Source organism: Mytilus galloprovincialis, chromosome 3 (assembly GCF_965363235.1).
Source record: "Mytilus galloprovincialis chromosome 3, xbMytGall1.hap1.1, whole genome shotgun sequence".
Taxonomy (NCBI): Eukaryota; Metazoa; Mollusca; class Bivalvia; order Mytilida; family Mytilidae; genus Mytilus; species Mytilus galloprovincialis.
Genome location: NC_134840.1, coordinates 77497748 through 77520399, shown reverse-complemented (window position 1 = coordinate 77520399; position 22652 = coordinate 77497748). Strand labels below are relative to the sequence as shown.

Sequence of the window (22652 nt, the reverse complement as noted above, 5' to 3'; positions counted from 1 at the left end):
CAGCATGGTTACAGTAAAAGTACATTATGCATAGAGAGTTATATATATATGATATGATTAAAGATACATGAAAAGCACTTGGTTCATTACAATATCAATTGATAAATAATCTGTCAGGAGGAAAACATTTGGGTATATATCAATCAGACAGCAACCAAACTAAACCTTAAAGCCCTAAGAAGACAAACCTTCTTCAAAAATGGAATATAGATTTACTATTGACATCTGATAATACATTAATGGTTAAACAAAAATATATTGTCAAAATGCATACCCAAATTCTTTACCATAAATTAGTTCCTTTAAAGATGAAGTTCACAATTTCATTCATTTTACACCTTGAAATACTGTCGATTCATTTATTTTCGTAGATACCAATATTCGAGGATTGATGAAAACCTGTATTTTCGTTGATATTTGAGTATGCATACTACATCTCTATAGTAAATTTGCAGTTCCTTAAACATTTGAATTTCATGGTTCACCTGTTCCCACAAAATCCAACGACTAATTTATTATCATGTGATATGAAATGCATAAAAAAGCCATCCAAAAAAATGAATACATAGTTGGAATTATATATTATGTCTAACATTTACTCTAAGAAACACTTATTAACTTACATTTTCACATGAAAGCTCACTGACACAATATGGCAATAGGACGGAGACAACCAATCAAATGATGTACAAAATAGCATGTGATGAACAATAAATTAGAAGCACTAAAGATGGTTACTAGGAGCTAACTCTAATTTCACAACATTGATGTTTCTAAATAAGGTACATTTATTGGTTGTTAATATTGTACACTATTTTCTAAGGTCAAAAACAGTTTCTTGACAATTTTAAATACTTTCATAAAAATATCAAAACCAATGAAAAAGTGCATCCTGGGTAAAATTCTGAAAGCATACACCAAAAAGTTGTGATTAGCTTACAACATTTAAAATTGATACCATGCAAACAATGAAGTATCATTAAATTTTCAATGTATCAAATGACACTAATGATATATAAGGTGCCCCCTCTAATCTTGGCTCTAACCCATATGTGAAAAGAGGAAGATTGATTTATACAAAGTGCTGACCATTGGCCTAGATTTCTCACATTAATTCAATAATTTATTACATTTAACAGAAGCAAAAATAGTTCTATACATTCAAGTAACTTCAAAACAATCTTCATTTGGACGAAAAAATATAAGAAAAATGAAAAGTATTTCGAAGACATCTTGTTTACTACTGGAAGAAAATATGATGAAAAAAAAGAAGTAGTGTTAAACTATATTTGGCATCCTTTTTTTTTCCAAATATTTAATTGTAAACTGTTAATATAGAGTTATTGTTTGTTTACATAGACAATTTCTATACTTAAAATTAGAGTAAAACAGACAATATTTTTTAAATATTCAAATGATTTTCCAAAATTTCAAATATTGGTTTATTTGTATCATGAACTTATAGTGAAAATTTTAAAAATATTACCCAGAATGCATCACAAAAGAATGGATTTTCAAATATAATTGTAAAAGCTATTTAATCTTGCATATATTACATCATACAGTTTTCTTAATTAAGGTCATAAATTCCTTGTCCTTAAAATATTTTCTCAAATTTTGTATTTATGGAGAAACTACCTTTGAAATATAAATAAATTCAATATAAAGATCATAAAAGGGGTTCTTCACTGAAATATGAGGAATAATTTAACAATAATAGCACAAAGGAATGTCAGTATGGTTGGAAGAAATCCTGAACAATATCTTTCGTTAGTAAAATGGAAATTTGTTAGGATAATAAGAATTGAAACTTTTAAAACCACCATTCCCAACCAATTCCCATAATCAAAACCAGCTTTAAATTTTAATTAAATAAAATACCAATAAAATCCAAAAAAAAATCATATTAAGTATACAATTAGTTGTTTGCTTACAACATATATTTACATATATGATACAACATTTAATCTTTTGCCAACAATAAATTTACTATTAGAATGAATAAACAACAAAACAATATAATTTTGTTGACCTTAAAATGAAAAATTATCATTCAATTGTACTTTTAAATGCTGTGAAATTTCATTAATGCTGATTATGTTTTTGATCTCTCTTTCTACAATTGCATATATTATCAATTTGTCTCTCTCTTATAAACCATGATTTAAGAATCAGGAGTAAATATATGACAATAATATTGTACCCTATTAAAACAGTAACATCTAACATTGCAGTCTAGTATGTCATTATTGAGAACTAATTTTATGCTTATGGCACATGTTTTGGTTTTGAAAAATGTCGGGGGTTTTTTCTTCAAAATTTAACACATTATGAAGAGTCAGGTCAAGTTGTGATTTATGCAATTTATGTTCTTTTAAAGTATTCTGTCATTTAACTATCTATAAACTACATATCAGACACTAAAATTATATCACATTTAAATTATACATGTATGAATTTCACTTCAGATATATAAATCAACATGATCAATATCTAAGTCACTAACTATCAATTTACATCTATCAATTCTTTTAAATATGATTAGGACTGTTCCATCTAAACATACACAGTACACAGGGAAGGCACTTTCAAAATGGGGTAACCACCCAAAGGGTTCGATTTTGAATTTTAATTTTCACTGAACTTGACCTCCACCCTCCACCCCTAATTAATTTGAAAGTGCCTTCCAAGGGTCAATTGTATGTGCAAATGGAACAACCCTGACATGCATTTTGACCTTTCTGAGTTTGATATCCTATAACTGTTCATCATGGAATACCATTTGATTTTTCAATATTAAGATCTACAAGTATTACACTTAATAGTATCTAATATGTAAGATGACTAATTTTCTAAATCTGAGAAGCTGCCTAACGATGTAAAGACTTTTAAAATATATCTATATTTGCATTCATTAAATAATGAACATACACTGATTTCTCAAACACATAGAACCAGAATTTTTATATTATGACTTCACACTTCTTTCGTAATATATAAACTAAGTATTGATTCATCAGAAAACATCATGGTACAAATGTACTATGCAGAAATATACATGAATATAGAGTGGTAAAGAGTAAGTTTTTACCATTCCAAAGTGTGAAAGTTGTATTTCAATCATATTCTTACGTCTCCATAAAAAAATTGCACCAATAAGGAGGTTGAATCAGGCTTAGGGATGTTTCAAAATAAGACATTGGGGAGAGGAGGCACTTTTTTAAGACCCTGACCACCCATAAAATAAAGTTCATTTTACATACAATTCTTACAGAATTCTAAAGAAAATGCAACCATCCATTTTTGATAAATTTGAGTCCTCCCATTCCCCAATCTGATAAATTTGGAAACAACCCTTCTTTCATGTAGCATGATTAACAGATTTTTTTTCCCTTTACATGTTTGTATTGTAAATCTTTGGTGATTCTTTTAAATAGCCAAGAAATATTTTGATGATTGTGAAATCATTTTTATTTCATGACCCCTCTTTTCTACCCTCAATCATTGTAATTCCATTTAAAACAACTTTCTAAAACCACCAAATCCAGATGATGAACCACACCTTTTTTACAAGTGTACACATGTTTTTTAAGAGTATGTATAACTTTTGACAACAGCATTGTAATGTTTGAAAACAGAGTTATAATTTCTAATTAACATAAGTAACAATACCATACATAAAATAATTGGTTTCATAATTATTATTCTAACACACAATGCAACATATCTTACAAATCTATAAATATAGAAACAAAATCTACCCATAATCATACACATTTTTTTACTAGAAACAAAACACATCCAAACAAAATGTTACTACAACACAAATTTACAGTAAATTGTATATTAACTCAACTTTTAAGCATAATACTTTAACACAAAATACAGGGTTACTGCAAATATAATGAAATAAATGTGCCACTGAATATATTATATTGCATAAATTTGCTTCTTTAATATTTTGCACTATCCCTTTTAAAATTTAGTACCAAATTTTTCAAGCATCTAAAAGACATTAAGAGACACATTTTGATCCAATATAATTGGTAATTCTCATTTTCCTTTTTATGTTTTTTTTATGATTTGTCTCATTTGAAATTTTTAATAAATGAAACTTTTAGAATTACATTAGATACATAATCCATTGCAGTGTGATTTTCAAACATGGTCACACACATCAAAGCAGATCTTCAAAATGCTTTTTGTTTTTTCTTATTTTGCAACCCTTTTCTTACCGTTCATATTATAATATCAAAGTTGCAATGAACCTCTTATACCCTACCATATATTGAATCAAAATGAAACTATGAAACTATCGTTTCAGTGCGCAACATTTTTTATCAAATAGGAAATACTCTAGCTTCCAGGTATTGTTAAAAAAAATGGCAGGTATTTTTGTTGAATCATTCAACTCAGGAATTTTTCTAGAAATTTTTGGTACAATATATTAGAAAACATATTTAACTATGATTTATAAATATTTTTTGGTTCACAGTTTTGTATTTCTAATTATCCTTTTTCTAACAGGGAATGTTCTGTACCCCTCTGCCCATTTATCCCTCAAATTTGGTACATTTGTTTTCTAGAAGGAAAATAAATACTTTTCTGTTCAGTACCACCCAAAAAAAAATTTAACTACACAAAATACCATCAATCCAGTAAAAAACATTTCTTCATTAATTCATTTCATTTTTTTTGTCATGTCTATACAGTGGCATGGTCTAGTTTCCCTTCTCGAACAAACAATCACACTCTAATATGCCCTTCATTTTAAACTGGTACCTTTAAATTCTAACTAAAACACTGATATCTGACTTCAATCATGACTGCTAAAGGCTTTTCACAGCACACAGTTCACTACTATGAATCATAAATATAATTAGAATACAGAAAAGGAGTAGTAACTGGATAGAACAGTACTATCCACATGAACAGTCCCAGAATAAAACTAGCAATAAGTTTGTGTTTAACGGGCTGTGGATGTCCCATCACTTCACCAAATGATGGAAATCCCATGTGATTACAAAAAGCGTGGGCTATCACAGGTGCTATCAAGTGACCTGAAATAAATATCATAGATATTAAATATAAACGCAATTAAGTATGTGCTAAAATAAATATTTCACAGAAGTCAAGTAATATCAAGTGGTCTAAACTTAGAATATAACAAGAATGTGTCCTCAGTACATGGATGCCCCTCGCACTATCATTTTCTATGTTCAGTGGACCGTGAAGTTGGGGTAAAATCTCTTATTTGGCATAAAAATTAGAAAGATCATATCATAAGGAACATGTGTACTAAGTTTCAAGTTGTTCGGACTTCAACATCATCAAAAACTACCTTGACCAAAAACTTTAACCTGAAACGGGACGGGACGGACATATGGAAGGACTAATGAATGGACACACAGACCAGAAAACATAATGTCCCTCTACTATAATAGGTGGGGCATAAAAAGAACATGGTATTTTAATTCTTATGACTCTCAAAGTCACTACTACATCCAACTTTCTACAACCTTTTTAAAACTAAATGAAGATACCTGTTTTGATGTGTGTCAGTTCTCTTTTTTACAGATCAAATGAATTAATATGGTTCTCTACCCTTCAAATATGCAATTTTAAGCAGCAAACTGTAGTTTGTTTCAATTTCCATGATTGATTGTTGGTGTTTAATTCCACTTTCAGCCCTCTGAGGTATATTGTAGTGGCCTGTTTTTATTGATAAAGGAAGCCTGAGTCCATTGTGAGAATCATGACATACTCAATGAAAACAAGCAATCTAAGAGAATTAAGATTGGATTCCAGTGCACCTACCGCAAGTCAGGTTCAAACTCACAACCTCAGGGACCCAAAAAGATTATGTTTTCCTCTCTTTTTTTTCTGTCAAAAGTTTTCTTTTACAACTTAGGTTTTAAAATTACACAAAAGTTCTTAAGGCTTTTCCAATTATAATTTTAAGAACATTCAAAACTCTAATATACATTGATATATAATATTGATGATATGACATAACTAAAATTTTACAAAAATACAACAATCAATATTAATCTCACCTGTTCGTAGGAATAAGAATGCTGAATAAATACCAAATAATGTTGTGTATGTTAACTGGAATACTGAAAAATATAATTCTAAATTATTGAAGTGGATTTCCATTTTCAATACAACGCCTAGTGCAAATTTGTTTTAACTTATTTAGCTTTGAACTCCGTTTTTTCTTATAGAAATGGCTTATTTTACACTTTAATACTTACTTATAATTTGAAACAGATATGATTTCAACAATGGTTAAAGAAGAAGTTATTAATACAACAATATTCACTCATTAATAAATGTTATACATATTATCACTATTTTAGAAAATTTTCCTTTGATCTTACAGATCGATAATTTCCTTTCTTAGCAGAGTCTTGTGATATGAAAAACTAATTCTAGAAACTAAGGGGGTGCATGGCGTTGCTAATGAAACTGACATGAAATACATGTAATCAAATTGACTTCAAGTAAAATAGTAATAAACAGATTGTCATCTCAACTCAAATGTTTTTCTTGCTTTCGCCATACCGGTGTCATATGGTATTTTGAACCCCCTAAAAAGTGAACCCGGGGTCATTTTTCACATATGGTATTTTGAACCCCCCCTGCGGTATATTGAACCCCCCTGTTTTAGATAAATAGTATTGCAGATAATCTAATTTTCAATTAGTTGGCTATCATTTTTTTTAATTTGAGGTTTTTAGTAGGGGGTTCAATATACCGCAGGGGGTAAAAATACCATGGCAAAGTAAAATTTTCAAAATATCTTTTCCAGCATGTTAAATACATATAAACAACTTATTACAGTATTATTACTATGTAAAGGGGTTAGAATAGCTTGAATTTTTGAAATTCAAGATCTATAGAAGGGGGTTCAATATACCGCAGGGGGGGGGGGGGGCAAAATACCATGGCAAAGTAAAATTTTCAAAATATCTTTTCCATCATGTTAAATACATACAAACTACTAATTGGAGTACTATTACTATGTTTAAGAGTTAGAATAGCTAGAATTTTTGAAATTCAAGGTCTATAGCAAGGGGTTAAATATACCACAGGGGGTCAAAATACCATGGCAAAGTAAAATTTTCAAATTATTGTTTCCGTCATGTTAAATACATACAAACTACTTATTAAAGTATTATAAATATGTAAAAGTGTTAGAATAGCTTGAACTTTTGAAATTCAAGGTCTATAGTAGGGGGTTCAATATACCGCAGGGGGGTCAAAATACCATGGAAAAGTAAAATTTTCAAAATATCTTTTCCAGCAAGTTTAATACATACAAACTACTTATTGGTGTATTCTAACCACATAAAAGAGAAAGAGTTGCAAGAATTTTGGAAATTAAAGGTCTATAGTAGGGGGTTTAATATACCATGGTAGGGGGGTCAAAATACCATGGAAAAGTAACACAAGTGACACTTTTTTGGAAAAGACTTAAGAGCACTTAAACCAAGCAAGGAAATTTCTTTTAATCAATCATGGATAATGTACCTCCCTTTCGTGTATGAATGATATTTTAATCTATGATAAGCTGTAGAATAATGTATAATGTTCTAATAATCATCCAGGATGAAAAAAACAGGGGGGTTCAATTTACCATGGGGGTTCAATTTTCCATACAAGGGAGGGGGGGGTCAATTTACCATAGCAGTATTTTGACCCCGGGTTCAAAATACCATATGACACCGGCTCAAGCAAGAAAATCAATCTCATTGAGATGATCAATGATTATCTTCAATTAATTACATTTTACTCTTATAAGTTGTCCATTGAAATGAGACATATATAATTATATACTTACATGACTGTTTACATGCTGTTTTAACATCTAAGCCACCTGTTGTCACTTTTTCTATCATGTGATGAACATGGGCTGAAATTATAAAAATCCTTAACAATGAGGAGTACAAAGAAATTGGTTAATGGTATTTCAAATGAGTTTTAATTTCATTTCATGGATCCTGTAACAGTTTTACTTGTTTATGTTTTTTTAGTTCCATAATAAACTTGGAAGTCAACTGCAATGGACAAATATAATTTTCCAGAAATTAGCAGCATAACTGGTGCCACTAACAGAGCAGGAATTGCTTACCACCAGAGTAGCTGAGTTCATATCTGTTTTAAGTGTAGTGTTTGTAAACTGTTGACTTGTCTTCTTTGTTTAAGCCATAATTTTGTCTACCTTTCTTCGAAATTGATATTTCTCATTGCTAAATATAAACTTTCTGTCTATTCTGATGTTTCGATGCCAAATACAAGTCTGAATACTTTTACTCTGATTCTAGTTTTGCAATAAAATAGGTTTTTCCTTATCCTTCTTAAAAATTATTAGATGTCAAAAATATCGACTATTAGTTGTTTGATCTTTCCAAATATTTTTTTATGGAATAAATAAACTGTATACCTACCAACTCCAAAGAACAGTGGACAGAGGAACACAGATAATCCTTGACCAAAACAAGGAACCAGTAATGGCAGCATACAGGCTCTAAATATAAATTCTTCTGAAAATGGAGCCTGTAATTTAAACATATTGATGTTTTGAAAGAAAAAACATTTTGAGCAGTTTATGGCACCAAATAAATACTGTGTCTTTGCAGTCTATACATACAGAATAATAGGTAGTGTCGTTTTTGATACTGACTATATCATGTGGAATATATCTAAACTCGCCCTTCGGGCTCGTCTAGATATACCACATGATATAGTACGTATCAAAAACAACACTACCTTTTATTCTGTTTATCGGTAATTATGACTTCACACAATGTATTGCCTAATATTTTCAATGATACAGCCAGTATGTTGATCAGACGTTGATACTCGAAAATATTAGGCAGTAAGATCAAAGAAAAAATATACGAATTGACGATAAATTTATATACTTGAACAAATAAACACGATCAAATAAACACAGTGAAACAAGCTTGAAAGGTCGTCTTCCTTAAGCAAAAAAAATCAAATGTATTTTGTACCTAATATCAAAGGTCAACTCTCTTATAATTTCATTTTATAAAACCAAACTTTTGTCAAGTTTTTCTATGTTGAGTTGTTTGGTTGTTGTCTTGTTGAAACATACCCCTGTTCTTTTCTATTTAAATTGTACTTACGACTATATGGTTTCTTAACCAGACTAGATTTGTGGCACTTTGTGTCCAATACTTTGGCTCTGTTGAAAAAAAACCAAATACATTTGTCACAATTATTTTTGAGTATTTAATATTCATCATTTGGTTCAATTTTTTGTGAATTTCAAGGTAAAAGATTTTTAATGAATAAATGCATGTGTTAAAAGAAATACACATTTCTTTTAATTAAGATAGAAATAAAAAATAATAATTTCAAATGCCAAAAAATAGCATGATAGTGTTTCAGTCATTTTATCATTTTCGATTAACTGAAAGCTTAAAATCTAAATTTTACATATCTTCTAGACACTTGCCCACTGTCAAAGATACATTTTATGTAAATGCTACCCAGAAAACGACAGTTTAGGTTTTATTGTGCTATTGGGTTGCTGTCTTGGTGATGTTTATCCCAAATGACTTTTCATTTATGATTGAAGTGTACTTATAAAATTTTACAAACAAATAAAACTTTACCACATCAATTAATTTGTTATTTTTTGTTATCTTTAATGACATTTCAGTATGCCAAGTGGAAATAATCAAACATTTAGGATATTACCTTTCAGTATATGTGGTACTCATGGTAAGCTAAAAAGATAGTACCATCTAAAGAGGTAAGTTACCGGTATTAATTTCACTTACATTTTCATTGTACTAGCCTTGACTTACATGTATTAACTTTTACATCATTCGGTCTCTGGTGGAGAATTGTCTCATTTGCATTCATACTATATTTTCTTTTTTTTTTATAAAACCCAATAGTTGTGATTTCATATCGATCAAAGTGCCTTCCCTGGGTCCAATGTATGATTTAATGAAAAAGTCAATATAACTTTGAGTTATTTTCTTACTAATGTGTTCGGAAATTCTGTGTACCAGTACTATCTATCTCAATTATGATAAATAAATCTATTCTCACCTAAGTACAAACCAAATACACCATCCATGTAATGTAAGGTTAATGGTCCTGTGAATAAAATCTAAAATAGAAATATAGACAGTTATTTAACTGCTGTAATTTTTCTGTATGATTTGATACTCTTTGTCTTTATATTAAAAATGCTTGCTTCTAGGTGTGGCTATATAAATGTTCTTCATTTTTTATACAATTAATAAAACTTATCACAGTGTTAGTTGTAAAGATCATAAATTTGAAAAACAGTTTAAGATGCTATTATTTTGCACCTACATTTTATACATACATCACATACTTTTTAACACAATCCATTTTCAAAAGAAAAAAACCTGTAAATTCAGAAATTATTGCATTTATTATTGTGATTTCCCCCCCTCTCCCCCACATAAGATTGATATTTGCTGCATATGTTATAATGTATTTGATAAGTTACTAGATGTGTAGTAATCTGTAATCTTTCACTATATATAGTGCCTAGAAAATCAACCTAACGATGTTAGAGTAGATCTGATTCATAACTTCCTCCCGTATATATATAGAAAATAATAAAATTAATCCATTTATAAGACAGATTATTCAATATTGTATTCATTACCATAGTAAGACCAAGTGGAATCAACAATGCTGGAAAAAATCCTCTGAATCTTATTCCCATCCATTCTAACAAGGTCTGAAAAAAAAGAAGTTTTTTTTTTTTAGTTTTATATGTGCATACCGTATGCTATCATAGAAACAACTGTAAAAAGTCAAAATAATTCCACTGCTGTATTGTTGCAAATATAAATATATATCATTATAATTAAAAGTGTAATGATATAACTAGCATTTATCAAGACTGATGATTATTTTTGGCTAAATGTTCAAAGGCAAAACATTTCATGTGTTTCATGTGTGTTTAGGACAATTGTTAATTATATAAATATACAAAATGAATTATATCATTTATAGCTATATAGTGGTTAATCAATTGCAGTTGGTAAGTGATGGGAGGCTCCACCATATGCTATTAAGTTAAAAGTCTATTTTCCAAATTTACCTTTTAACAATGTAAACTAGAGATCCATTTTGTGAATGGGTTACCTTAAGAGGGTCATAAATTGTTCTGAAGAAAAGTGATATTTATCATGTCTATCTGTGTCTAATGTGTGTTATCTTTATAAGGTTTCCATTGCTCTTATATATACCTTAGGCCTAAAAAAAAAAAATATTGTGTTTCCGGTCACCCGACCGACCGTCCTTCAGACCCCCGACTCAAAAGTTTTTAAAGCTGATGTGGGAAAAAAAATAATTTGTATACCTAGCGACCGTTTTTTCTGAAAGAAAATAAAAAAATTCTAAGTCCCTCGATCTTTTTATCGCCCAAAAGAAAACAACGCTAATTTTAAACTCGAGGCTTATTTTTAGAATGTACTGGAAAGTGGAATCTTCTTGGCTAATTATATATGCGGGAGCATGCGCAGTAGTTATTTTCATTTGTCAGTGTTTGAACATGGCAACACAACGCGTGCTATTCAATGTTCAACGTGGAAAGTGTGACCATTTCGCGGAGAAAAAAATATTTCTAAATTCTACAGAAAGTAACACCTTTTTTGACATTAGCAATGAAATTCATCCAATGTCTAACATCGATGAAAAAAAATACACAACACAAATTTTGTGCTCGGCCACCGGCAAAAATGACCGGAGAAAAATGACTGGGGATTGATGACAATAACGTACACAACTGTTGGAACAATGCAATCTTTTGGAATTAAGGGACGACATCAAAAGATTGATGTAGGATAAAAAAACTTAAATCAAATAGTTTGGGGGTGGGGGATCAACATTGCTGCAAGTTTTGTTAATCTAAAATCGATTTTACATATATCCCTATTGGTCAATCAATTTTTCCCAAATTAAGTTAAGAGGGGGGGTGTGGGGGTCAGTGAAAAAACTATGTGAATTAAGTTTTTTATCCGTATTGAATCTGCCCCACACCTTCTCAATTTCTTTCTCTGACAATCCCAAACTTTTGGTCCTGAAATAGGGGAATTTTAAAAGGGGGTAAACTAAAAGTTATTTCAGGGGGATTTTAAAAGGGGTAAACTAAAAGTTATCTCGGGGAGATTTTTAAAGTGGGTAATCAATCTCTTTCTATTAAATCCCAAACTAGTGTCCATGCCTTTAAACAAAACCGAGACAGCAATGAAGCATAATATTATTAAAAAAAAAAAAAAAAAAAAATAAATCCCTACCTACCGTCCCTTCAAAATTTCAAGGGGGTGATCGGAAACACATTATTTTTTTTAGGCCTTACTGTATAGTACAAGTTTTGTTCATTATTTAAGGCAGTATATGATCTACATCATTTGGACTCTGGTGGACAGTTGTCTCATTGGCAAACTTATCACATCTTCTTAATTGTGTTGTAGGTGAAGATGTAGCTAAGATATTTGTTTTCTTCTTATTCTAAAAATGTATATCTTTCTAGCATCAGAAATGGCCGACTGACTAGATATACATGTATATCATATAAGTTTTGCAGTATTGTAAGGTTTTTGATAAGTTACCTCCCCTTTGCTGGATTCTGTACCAAAACAACATAAAAGTAGTGGAACTATGACAGATATGACAGCAACACTCATAAATCTCCTTTTAATAACATCAGGATGGTCTCTGAAAAAAAAATAATAATAATAATAAATCACTAAAATAGGAACAACATTTGTCAGTCAGGGGTGCTACTTAAACTAGTGATTGCATTATCACCTATTTCAGTGATTTTTTATTTTCAGTTATCACCTTAGTCCTATTTAAGTGATTTTGGTGTTTTCTTTGATCATCTTCAAATGCTAATTTCATTGATTTTTCCATATTTTCACAAACTTTTCTATAATTTTCCTACATAAATAAATTATCCCTTTATCTTTGGATATCAATTTCACCAGTGCGCTTGGGCAGTAAGTTAGTGCGCTAAAGCTTTTAAAAGTACCTTTGGGAATTGTTCTGTAATCAAATATTCATTAACTACTCTTACTATCAGACAAAGGTCAGCAGAATTAGGTGACCTGATTGGTTTTCTTTAGAATTAGAATGATTTATTTTTAAGGTTATGTCCTGATCTACAAATTATTCCAGTTTTTGCATATTCAAATTAACTGTAAAAAATGGCAGGCTTATCAAGCAATTGACAATTTCTGCATGTACATAGTTGTTTTTTCAATGGAATTATGTTCTTCTTACCAAATAAAAAATCAAGCTTGTCCAAAAAATGTTATGAACACTTACTTGTTGAAGTGATTAAATTTTAACTTTTCAAATAACTTGTTTCAGTGATTTTGAAAAGTCTGTGCAAAAAATTTAAATATTTCACAGCCAAAATCACTCAAAGAAGTGATTTTGAAATCACTTGTTTAAGTACCACCCCTGACTTTTGTACATAATCATTTCAGGAGTGCATAAGACATGTAAGAAGGCCAGGTGGATACTGAAACAGAAAATATAACTGATTAAAGCAAGGTTGAGACAACTCTTCATAAATTCTGTTACATTTGAATCAAGATGAAAGAAACAAAAACAATAATAGTATGATTTTACAATAAAGAAGATGATGGATGTCTGCTTTAACGTACAAACAGTGCCAAATTAAAAGCATATTCCATGACAAGGAGCATGCATATGAACCTACTTTGTAAGTGCTTAGCAAGGAAGCAGAAAATACTTATTTTGAAGTCTTTGGTTTGACCTGGCCTGGGATGAAACCCAGAACCTACCATAATTTAAGCAAGGCATGCAAGCTAACACAAAATTACAAAGGCAATATTTTATGATAAAGCAAAGGTCATTTATCATTGTTTATAGTCATGATAGTGGCCACTTCAGGGAGGTGCAGAGGTCTTTTGACCCCTTTAATAAGGATTTTTTATTTGCTTCACAAAGCTGTGTCATATGCATTATTGCCCTCCCTTTCTGAGAAAACATGAATCTTCCCTTTTTTTTGACCAACTTAATTTCTGCCTGACTGTGATAATTTATGTAAAATACAATGCAATACATACAGGAAATGTGGAGTGGCCACTATTTTTTCATCTCCATATTAAAGCAAAATGACTACCTGTAGTGTGCATATAAATGACCTTTGCTTTATCATAAAATATTGCCTTAGGGCCAAACAAAAAAGTATGTGTGTTTTCTGTCACATACTGAAAAAAACAGGGTAGGTAGGTAGCGATTTTTTTGGTTGATTTTATCTTTTTTACATTGAGTCTATGGGAGCAACATTGTGACTTTAACACTGACAGCCTTGGAATTAAATGTATATAAATCGGGCATCAGTCTGTTCTTTGTTCATTTATCTCTACTCTTATGTAAGTTTTACCTACCTGCCACCCTTTATTTTTCCATATTTAAACAGTTTTCACAGTGTCCCATCGATTTCCACATTTTGACTTTCATTTTCAAAGATTATTTATCACGTGACCACGAGAAAAAAGTGATGATTTATGCAAATGACCCTATGTCAATATGAATACAAAATCTAAAACCTCGTTCATTTACGATGCAAGTAATCTAAATGTCAGAGAGCTTCCGATTGTTATTGTGGTTAGCTACTAAATGCTTAATACCGATCTCCATAAAGGAGGTGAACAATAGTGGTTGGCTGCTTAATGTTAAATACTAATCTCCTATATAGGAGCTGAAAAAAGCATAAATATTTGCATTCTTGAGTCTCGAGGTCGCAAAGTCTCTCGTAACTTGACATCAATTTCAAAATAAAAGTAAAAATGTCTGAATTGATGGGTCACTGTGAAAACTGTTTAAATATGGAAAAATAAAGGGTGGCAGGTAGGTGTCCACAGTCCACAGTTGCTGGAATTTGAGTGATATATGTATGAAAAAAACAGTATTTTTAAAAAAAAAAATTCATACAAATATCACTAAAATTCAAGAGACTGTGGTGAAACTTACATAGATGAAGAGATAAATGAAAAATGAACAGATTGATGCCCGATTTATATAATTCCATGGCCATCAGTCGGCCTCAGAAGCAACAAAGCAGTGCATCTATTATGGACAGGCAAATATCCACTGACGTCCCACAGCCCCAGCTTGTCTGGCAAAACAGCAGTTGGACGTCAGAGTAATCTCGGACTAATTAAAACATAACTTTTAAAGATTGGTGTTTTCCTTTTAAATCCTGAGGTTGAAGGTTTGAATCCTGGTGGTACAATCCATGTATTCCGTTTCATGAAACATGATCTTTGTAATAAACTTCCTTGCTGTTGATCATGTTTTTGCATTAAGGTTCATGTGAACCCTATGGCTAAAATGGTCGTATTTTCACCTCAAAATTTACTCTGAGTACAGACAAACCTGCGCATCTGTAAAAAATTTCAGGCATAGCATGCCCTAGATAAAATAATTTCAAATATGTTTTATGTTTTAGAAAAATAAAAACTTTCCAGGATTTTGCCGTGCACTTTTTTTCAGTCCTCCAGAAGGTGCCAAAATAAACTAAGTTGGGAAACAGGTTTGAGAACTTCCCCACAGGTAATAATTGAAGTGAGCAGTAGACATTAGATGGACAATAGATACATGACAATAATTGGTTATTTAAACTGTGTACCTGAGTGGACCATATCAAGGTAAACTCAACTGTTTGTTAATTTTATCATCCTCTGCAGGGACGAAAAAAAGGTAAACGGACAGAAAGTCACAGGACAAAAAGTCACAGGACATAAAGTCACAAATTTGATAGGACAAAAAGTCACAAATAATTTTTTGACAATTGTTGGAATATATAAGAGAAATATCTTGAAAATATTTACTTTTTAATACATATATTCATATTAAAGTTAATGGAATTTATCATTCTACTTGAAAAATGAAGATTTATTTTATTTTAATCATGCAAAGGACATATTTCTTGGCACCATGAAGCCATTTGAGTGCCAATCTACTTTGACATTTTGTTTTCTTAACAATTATTTGATCATCTTTGATATTTTTTTGATAAATTTTGCTTACAAAGTTGGTTAATATACAATACATCGAGAAAAACACAAAAATATTTTTGTAAAAATAAGCATTTTTTATTCAAAGAAAATAATCAAAAAAAATGAATTGTGACTTTTTGTCCTGTGACTTTTTGTCCGTGACTTTTTGTCTGTGACTTTTTGTCCTGTGACTTTCTGTCCTACATTCGAAAAAAAGTGTACGGCAAAATCCAGTTAAGTTATGAATTTTCTAAATCATACAATGCATTTGAATTTTATTTATCTAGGGCATGCTATGCCTTAAAACGTTTCCAGATGCACAGGTTTGCCTGTACTCATAATAAATTTTGAGGTGAAAATACGGCCATTTTAGCCATAGGGTCCACATGAACCTTAAAAAGATAATCTTGTGAATGCATCAAGCGTTTTGCAAAAGATAATACCTGAAACCAGATTTATAGCAGTGATATTTACAAATGAAACAGATATCTATGTAAAAAGTTATAAATTTGTCAAATGACCCTGTATTTTCTTGGAGTAAATTTGACTTTGATGCTGCATGTTGAAGGCTTCCAAACCGTTCTAACGTATTTTATTAATTACCTAGTTTTATTTCCAACACTTGCCCAAACATATAAACTCCCTACATATATCAGGGCAAACAATAGGCACAAAAGAACTGCCTGCCAAGAGGCAAGCGAAAATACAACCAGCGCCATGAATCATTCTTCCTTCAACGACGTGAGTGAAAACAAGGGAAATAACGAAGGTGCGTTCGATTTTTTACATGTAGGTGACATTAATCTGGTTCTCGGCTGATTACACAGTCTTACAAAATGTTTGTCAAAAGTGTTTCACCAAACCCAAATTTCCCTGTTATTTAATATATATATTAAAAAAAACGCATTTTAAAAAAAATACTACGAATAACTAATTTGAGGTCATATTTTGATGAAATATTTAATGGCACTGGCTACGGTTACATGGAAATTTAATAATAATAAAAATATTATTGTTACATTGGAGACTAAATGCCGGAATGCATGGTTGGGTAAAGACCTGTTTAATTACGAATGTAAAAATAATTATTGAGGCTACGGTTACATTGCGTTATTGTTACATGAAAAAAACAGTAATATACGATTGGACTAGTAATATCAGAGACTGTATTATATGTCTCTGGTAATATATACTAAATGATAAAAGTTGAAGACATTTATATTATATTTACAATACATACATTTATTACATACAATTACTTTACTGTAATTTTTTATTTACAATGACAGTTTCTACAAATCCAGTAAGTGGTTTTTAAAGCATGTAAGTCCGACACATTTTTGCTTAACGACATTTCGTCCTCCATGGATACATGTACATACAGAAGTTCCCAGTATTTAAGTTACAGTTAGCAAACTTTTCTTATGATGTATCATTTTTTTTCAGTTTAGAGCTGCGTTTGTATTGCTGAATGAAAAGTGTGTCTTGATATTGTTTCAGTTTCGTTTAAAACGCATCCCAAGTTTTAAATTTTTCACCCTACACAAAATTGGTAATAGAAATATCTTCATCCATTGTTCAAAGTATAATGACAATAATAAGGGTAGGTGTGCAGTTAAATACTTAAAAGTGAAACCAGTGTACTATATCTTTCGCCTTTGGCACTCCTAATCTGGAGTAGTATCTTTAAGAACATCAAAACCATTAAAACGCAAATCTATTTAAACACTATTTGTTGAATAATAATATTTATTATTTATCATTATTACAAGGGGGACTCATTGGGGGGTTCCGATCCCGGATCCCGCTTATTATTTTGTCAGATTCCCGTATCCCGCTTACACTATGTACGTAAGTAATTCTCATTTTTTTGTCATTTCCCGGGTCCCGCTAGACCTCATTTCCCGTTTTCACGACACAATAATTTGACTTTCACGTGTCACGCTTACAAAAAATCGGCAATCCCGCGTCACGCTTAGACCCCAATGAAACCCACTTACAAGTATTATTTTGTACATATGAAAGAATTAAGCAATAAAACTAAAGGAAAAAATTAAGTTTAATAAATATAGCATACATTGCTGACTTGCTGTAAAGTTTTCATGTAACAATAACGTAATGTAACCGTAGCCTCAATAATTACTGTTACATTCGTAATTAATCGGTTCCTTACCCAACTTTGCATTCCGGCAATTAGTCTCCAATGTAACAATAATATTTTTATTATTGTTACATTTCCATGTAACCGTAGCCAGTGCCAATTTTAATATCCGTCATTTTCATGAAGGCCAGTGTAGACTACAATTTTTTGGATTATGAAATATTTTATGAGGAATCATAATTTGTCTACAAATATCAAACTGTGTATCATTTTTTCCTTTGAAATGTCACAATACGGTTACATTGGAGACTAAATGGAGACACAAAAGATGATGAAACTGTGACCCATTTCATATTACACTGCGCACAACTCCGCCGAAATATCCTGAGGAACAAGATACTTCTAGAAACAGTTGATGTACTTAACAGTCTTGGAATTCAATTTAATCACTTATTGGACAATGAAAAGTTACAAATAATTCTGGACATCACACCTGTAGCAACATCAAAGAAACTCTCTCCAGCCAGTGTAGCAAAAGTAGAACGCCTAACTAGACGCTTGCTATATCAGTTCAATTGACATATAGCCCGTAATAAGATAGTATGCGGATGATAATTATAATAATTATGAATTTAAAAAGGAAAGACTTACCGCTTCCATAAAAGAAGAAACAATATCTTTGCCACAAAATTCGTATACATTCACTAGTCAATTTTACAGAGCGAAAATAACGAACCTATTTTACCATGTATATACATACTAGTCATGCTAGTGGTGACATTTTATTAAAGTGTGCGATCGCGATCTAATATTAAAAATATTTTAGATTATACAATAATATAGCTAACAGAATTTTAAGCAATACATGAATTATATACAATTTTAGATGCAGAAAACATTAATTGTTGGTATTCATCTATGAAATATGTACTTCAATCATTTGATATACAAAATTTAGATACAAAGCTCAATAAATTAATTTAATTTGTAAAATGTAAACTTTGTAATAGTTTTAAAACATTTTGGTTGGTCAAAAGATCTGAAACCTTATCACAACTTCAAGGTAATAGTAAATTAGAAAATTATTTCAACCTCAAGACCGACTTTGTAAAGGAGGCTTTTTTATCAATTAAAGATTTTAGTATAAGAAGAGCTATATGTAAAATGAGAATAAGTGCTCATGATCTTAGAATTGAGAAAGATAGATATAGTAAAAAATACATAGAGAGAACTCAACGTTTATGTCATCAATGCTTATCACATGGATCAAATTCTATTGAAGATGAGACCCATTTTACAGTAAATTGTCCATTATATGATGAACAGAGGAAATTATTATTTGATAAAGTTATCACTTTTTGTACTAATTTTAAAGAACTGCCTAATGATAAGAAATATTTCTGGCTGTTCACAAATGAGCATTTACCAACTCTTGTATGCCTAGGAAATTACATTATTAAAGGTTTAGAAATAAGATCCAGATGTAAACAAAATATATGAAGTAATATGATATTTTATTGTTATAAGATTTAATATAATAGTTATATAAAACACATGTTGTGTTAGGCTCTGATCCTGTCCATAACGTTATAGTATGGTATTAGTTTTCTGTTTTGCTTTTTTCAATCATATTGTGTTGTAAAATGATGCCCTTTATGGGTTCTTGATTAGATTAATAAAATTCTTATCTTATCTTATCTTATACACGTCCCGTACGGTGTTGGTGTTAGTTTTGGTAACGTTATTTTGACGTTATTTTTCTTGCATTGTATATTCATTTCGTGCAGCTCAATCATACAGCATAATTTATATGAACTTGACTTGCTACCGTTATATAGAGCCGAAATGCAAAAGTGGCACATATTTCTTAAAATGTAGCTGAATTATATAAAACAGCGATATAATACTTATTAATATGGTATCACCTTGGAGCAAAGATATTTTCTCTTTCTTTTGATTTTAATTGGATATTTTTTTTAACCACGGTCTTTTCTTCTGCTTTCTTTTTTGCTTTGGTTAGTTTCTGAATATTTTTTTGTTGAAGCGTTTATTTCATCACTTGTATTTAACGTTAAGTATCAATTGTGGAAAGCAAATTCCAAATCTACAACAACAAAAATAATTAAATCAAATTTGTCAACTGCATAAACAAAAGGAAATTTTATCTCAACTATGAACCGGTAAACGGAGACAGTTTTTAATTTTGTTTAGATTCGATAAAAATCTGTTGAAATATTGAATCCCAAAACAAAATTATAAAAAAACTTTCAGTGATTCCCTATATAACCAACCAAAATTTTCCCACAAAAGGGGGGGGGGGGGGCTTGGCCACCCTCTTAATCCGCCTCTGTATCTTACTGCATTGTTTATTTGTATAGACAGATGTCATCTTTTATTAGAAAGCTGAATAACTTTTCAATATTGTGATATGTATATTGATTTGTATGAATTATTCTTTATATATATATATTTGCCTTTAAATGTTACATTTGTATTATAAATCATGATTATAAATTAATATTGTTTATGTACCCATGTTACACATACATGAGTAAAGTCCATACCGCATAGTCAGCTATAAAAGGCCCCGATAAGACAATGTAAAACAATTCAAACGAGAAAACTAACGGCCTAATTCATAAAGTTTTAACATAAAATGAACGGAAAAAATGTAACACATCAATAAACGACAACCACTGTATTACAGGCTTCTGATTTTGGGACAGGAACCTACATACAGAATGTTGCAGGGTTAAACATGTTAACGGGATCTGCTGACCCCAACCCCTAACCTGGGACAGTGGTGTAACAGTACAACATAAGAACGAACTGTAAAAATCAGTTGAAAAAGGCCCAACTCATCCGATGGATAAACAGAAATACATATACATGTTTATCAAAAACACAGAGTGGACGTGGCCGGGTACTTGTATATATCACAACAACAAAAAGACACTATATAAGCACTAATCTGACAGTACTCGCAGTCTATTTTTAAAACGAGAAATTTATATATGTCATAATCATTTATTCCATACAAAACGCATAACAGGTAGGGAGTATTGTCAAATTAAAAAATTTCACAAAAAAAATAAACATCAGTTTCTCGAATTTTAATGATCCTTGATTTAAGCATGGCTGCAATTTAGGTATTCCTCGTTTTGGATCTTTGGTCGTTTAGAGGTCGGTTCAAATCCATTTTTTTATGATTCATAGTGTTTAAATTTTTTTTTTAAATGTGGAACTATATAATAGTAAATAAGGATTAATCTGAGTGCGTCCAAAACAATAATTTGTGGAACTATAAAGTAAATAAGGATTAATCTAGAAAATAAACATAGAACTTTTGTTTGTAATTATAATTATATCGCATTTATCATGTTTATTTTAAGAGCTTAGCCTTTAAAATATTCAGTTTAGCCATCAGTCAGAATATTTTGTCCCTTCTTCCTGATTGGGTTATCTTCCGTTTACCACTGACGACTGAATCACAATTTCAGAAATGACTAGAAGATACATTTGTTTCACTCATAGTAGGCTCAAAATGATCAAGTTGATAAGTAGTGAAATTTGAATTGTTAATGTCTCAGTGAATAATACACTAAAGGATTTTGCATCAATTTGTCATTTTGCCATGAAATTTGACTGTTTTTTTTCTCCAGTTCTATGCATTTATAGCGAAGACAAGTTTGATAAAAGAATGAAATATTGCAAGATATTTTTTTTTAATTCAAGTAATATTTAAAAAAGACATAGTTTTTCTAGCTTTACCATTTCTACTGGTTTTGATTAAGAAGTGTCCTACAAGTTCAGAACTTCGGCAAAGTGTTTGTTTTAATACACACTTAAAGTACGCATATATAAAGAAAGCAGTGATAATACAACTGTTTTGTAAATATTTAACATACACTATAACAATATATCATTTTAGCAGACCACGATTTGCGGAAGTAGTCAAGAAGACAATATTATGTTTTTCAGGGGTTGACAGGATAAACGTGATCGTTGTTAGTTTCAACTTCAATATTATTATGCAAGCAGATGTAATAAACAATGATTTCATACATTATTTTTTTTTTTTGTTTACACTTTATCTAGGGCTTTTTTATGATCTTATTCCAGAGTGCACAATTCTTATTCTACATATTTCACCTTTATCAAAATAGACAACTTTCGAGTTCGATGCATTTCCGTCAAAAACTCTTGTTTTAGTGAACGTCATTTGTGCGTTTAGGGGCGTCGTCACTTCCATTCCAATGTTGAGCGAGTGGTTGGAAAACTATAATTCTATATTGTACGAATTATACGACAAATTGAATTCTCAAAATTGACAATCAGCATTGATGTCATTAGGGAATTGTCATTAAGTACCTACAGAACAACCATTATTTCTAGTTTATCCTGCACAATGACGATCACCAAGACGCTTGATGAACGTAAATAGTGCAGGGATACAGGCGACCCCCTCTATCTGGTAAATGACGTCA

The 22652-nt window shown here is 30.7% G+C and overlaps 1 protein-coding gene across 1 annotated transcript; it reads right to left on the bottom strand.

The window, feature by feature from the left end:
* Nucleotides 1-4640: 4640 nt before the first annotated feature.
* Nucleotides 4641-16811, bottom strand: LOC143069019 (CAAX prenyl protease 2-like). Its single transcript, XM_076243449.1, has 9 exons — nt 16668-16811; nt 12639-12744; nt 10685-10759; nt 10093-10153; nt 9156-9214; nt 8454-8562; nt 7847-7918; nt 6057-6119; nt 4641-5060 (listed from the first exon to the last, which is right to left on the bottom strand). The coding sequence occupies exons 1-9, from the start codon at nt 16781-16783 to the stop codon at nt 4861-4863; spliced, it is 861 nt and encodes a 286-aa protein (XP_076099564.1). The 5' UTR covers nt 16784-16811; the 3' UTR covers nt 4641-4860.
* Nucleotides 16812-22652: the final 5841 nt, after the last annotated feature.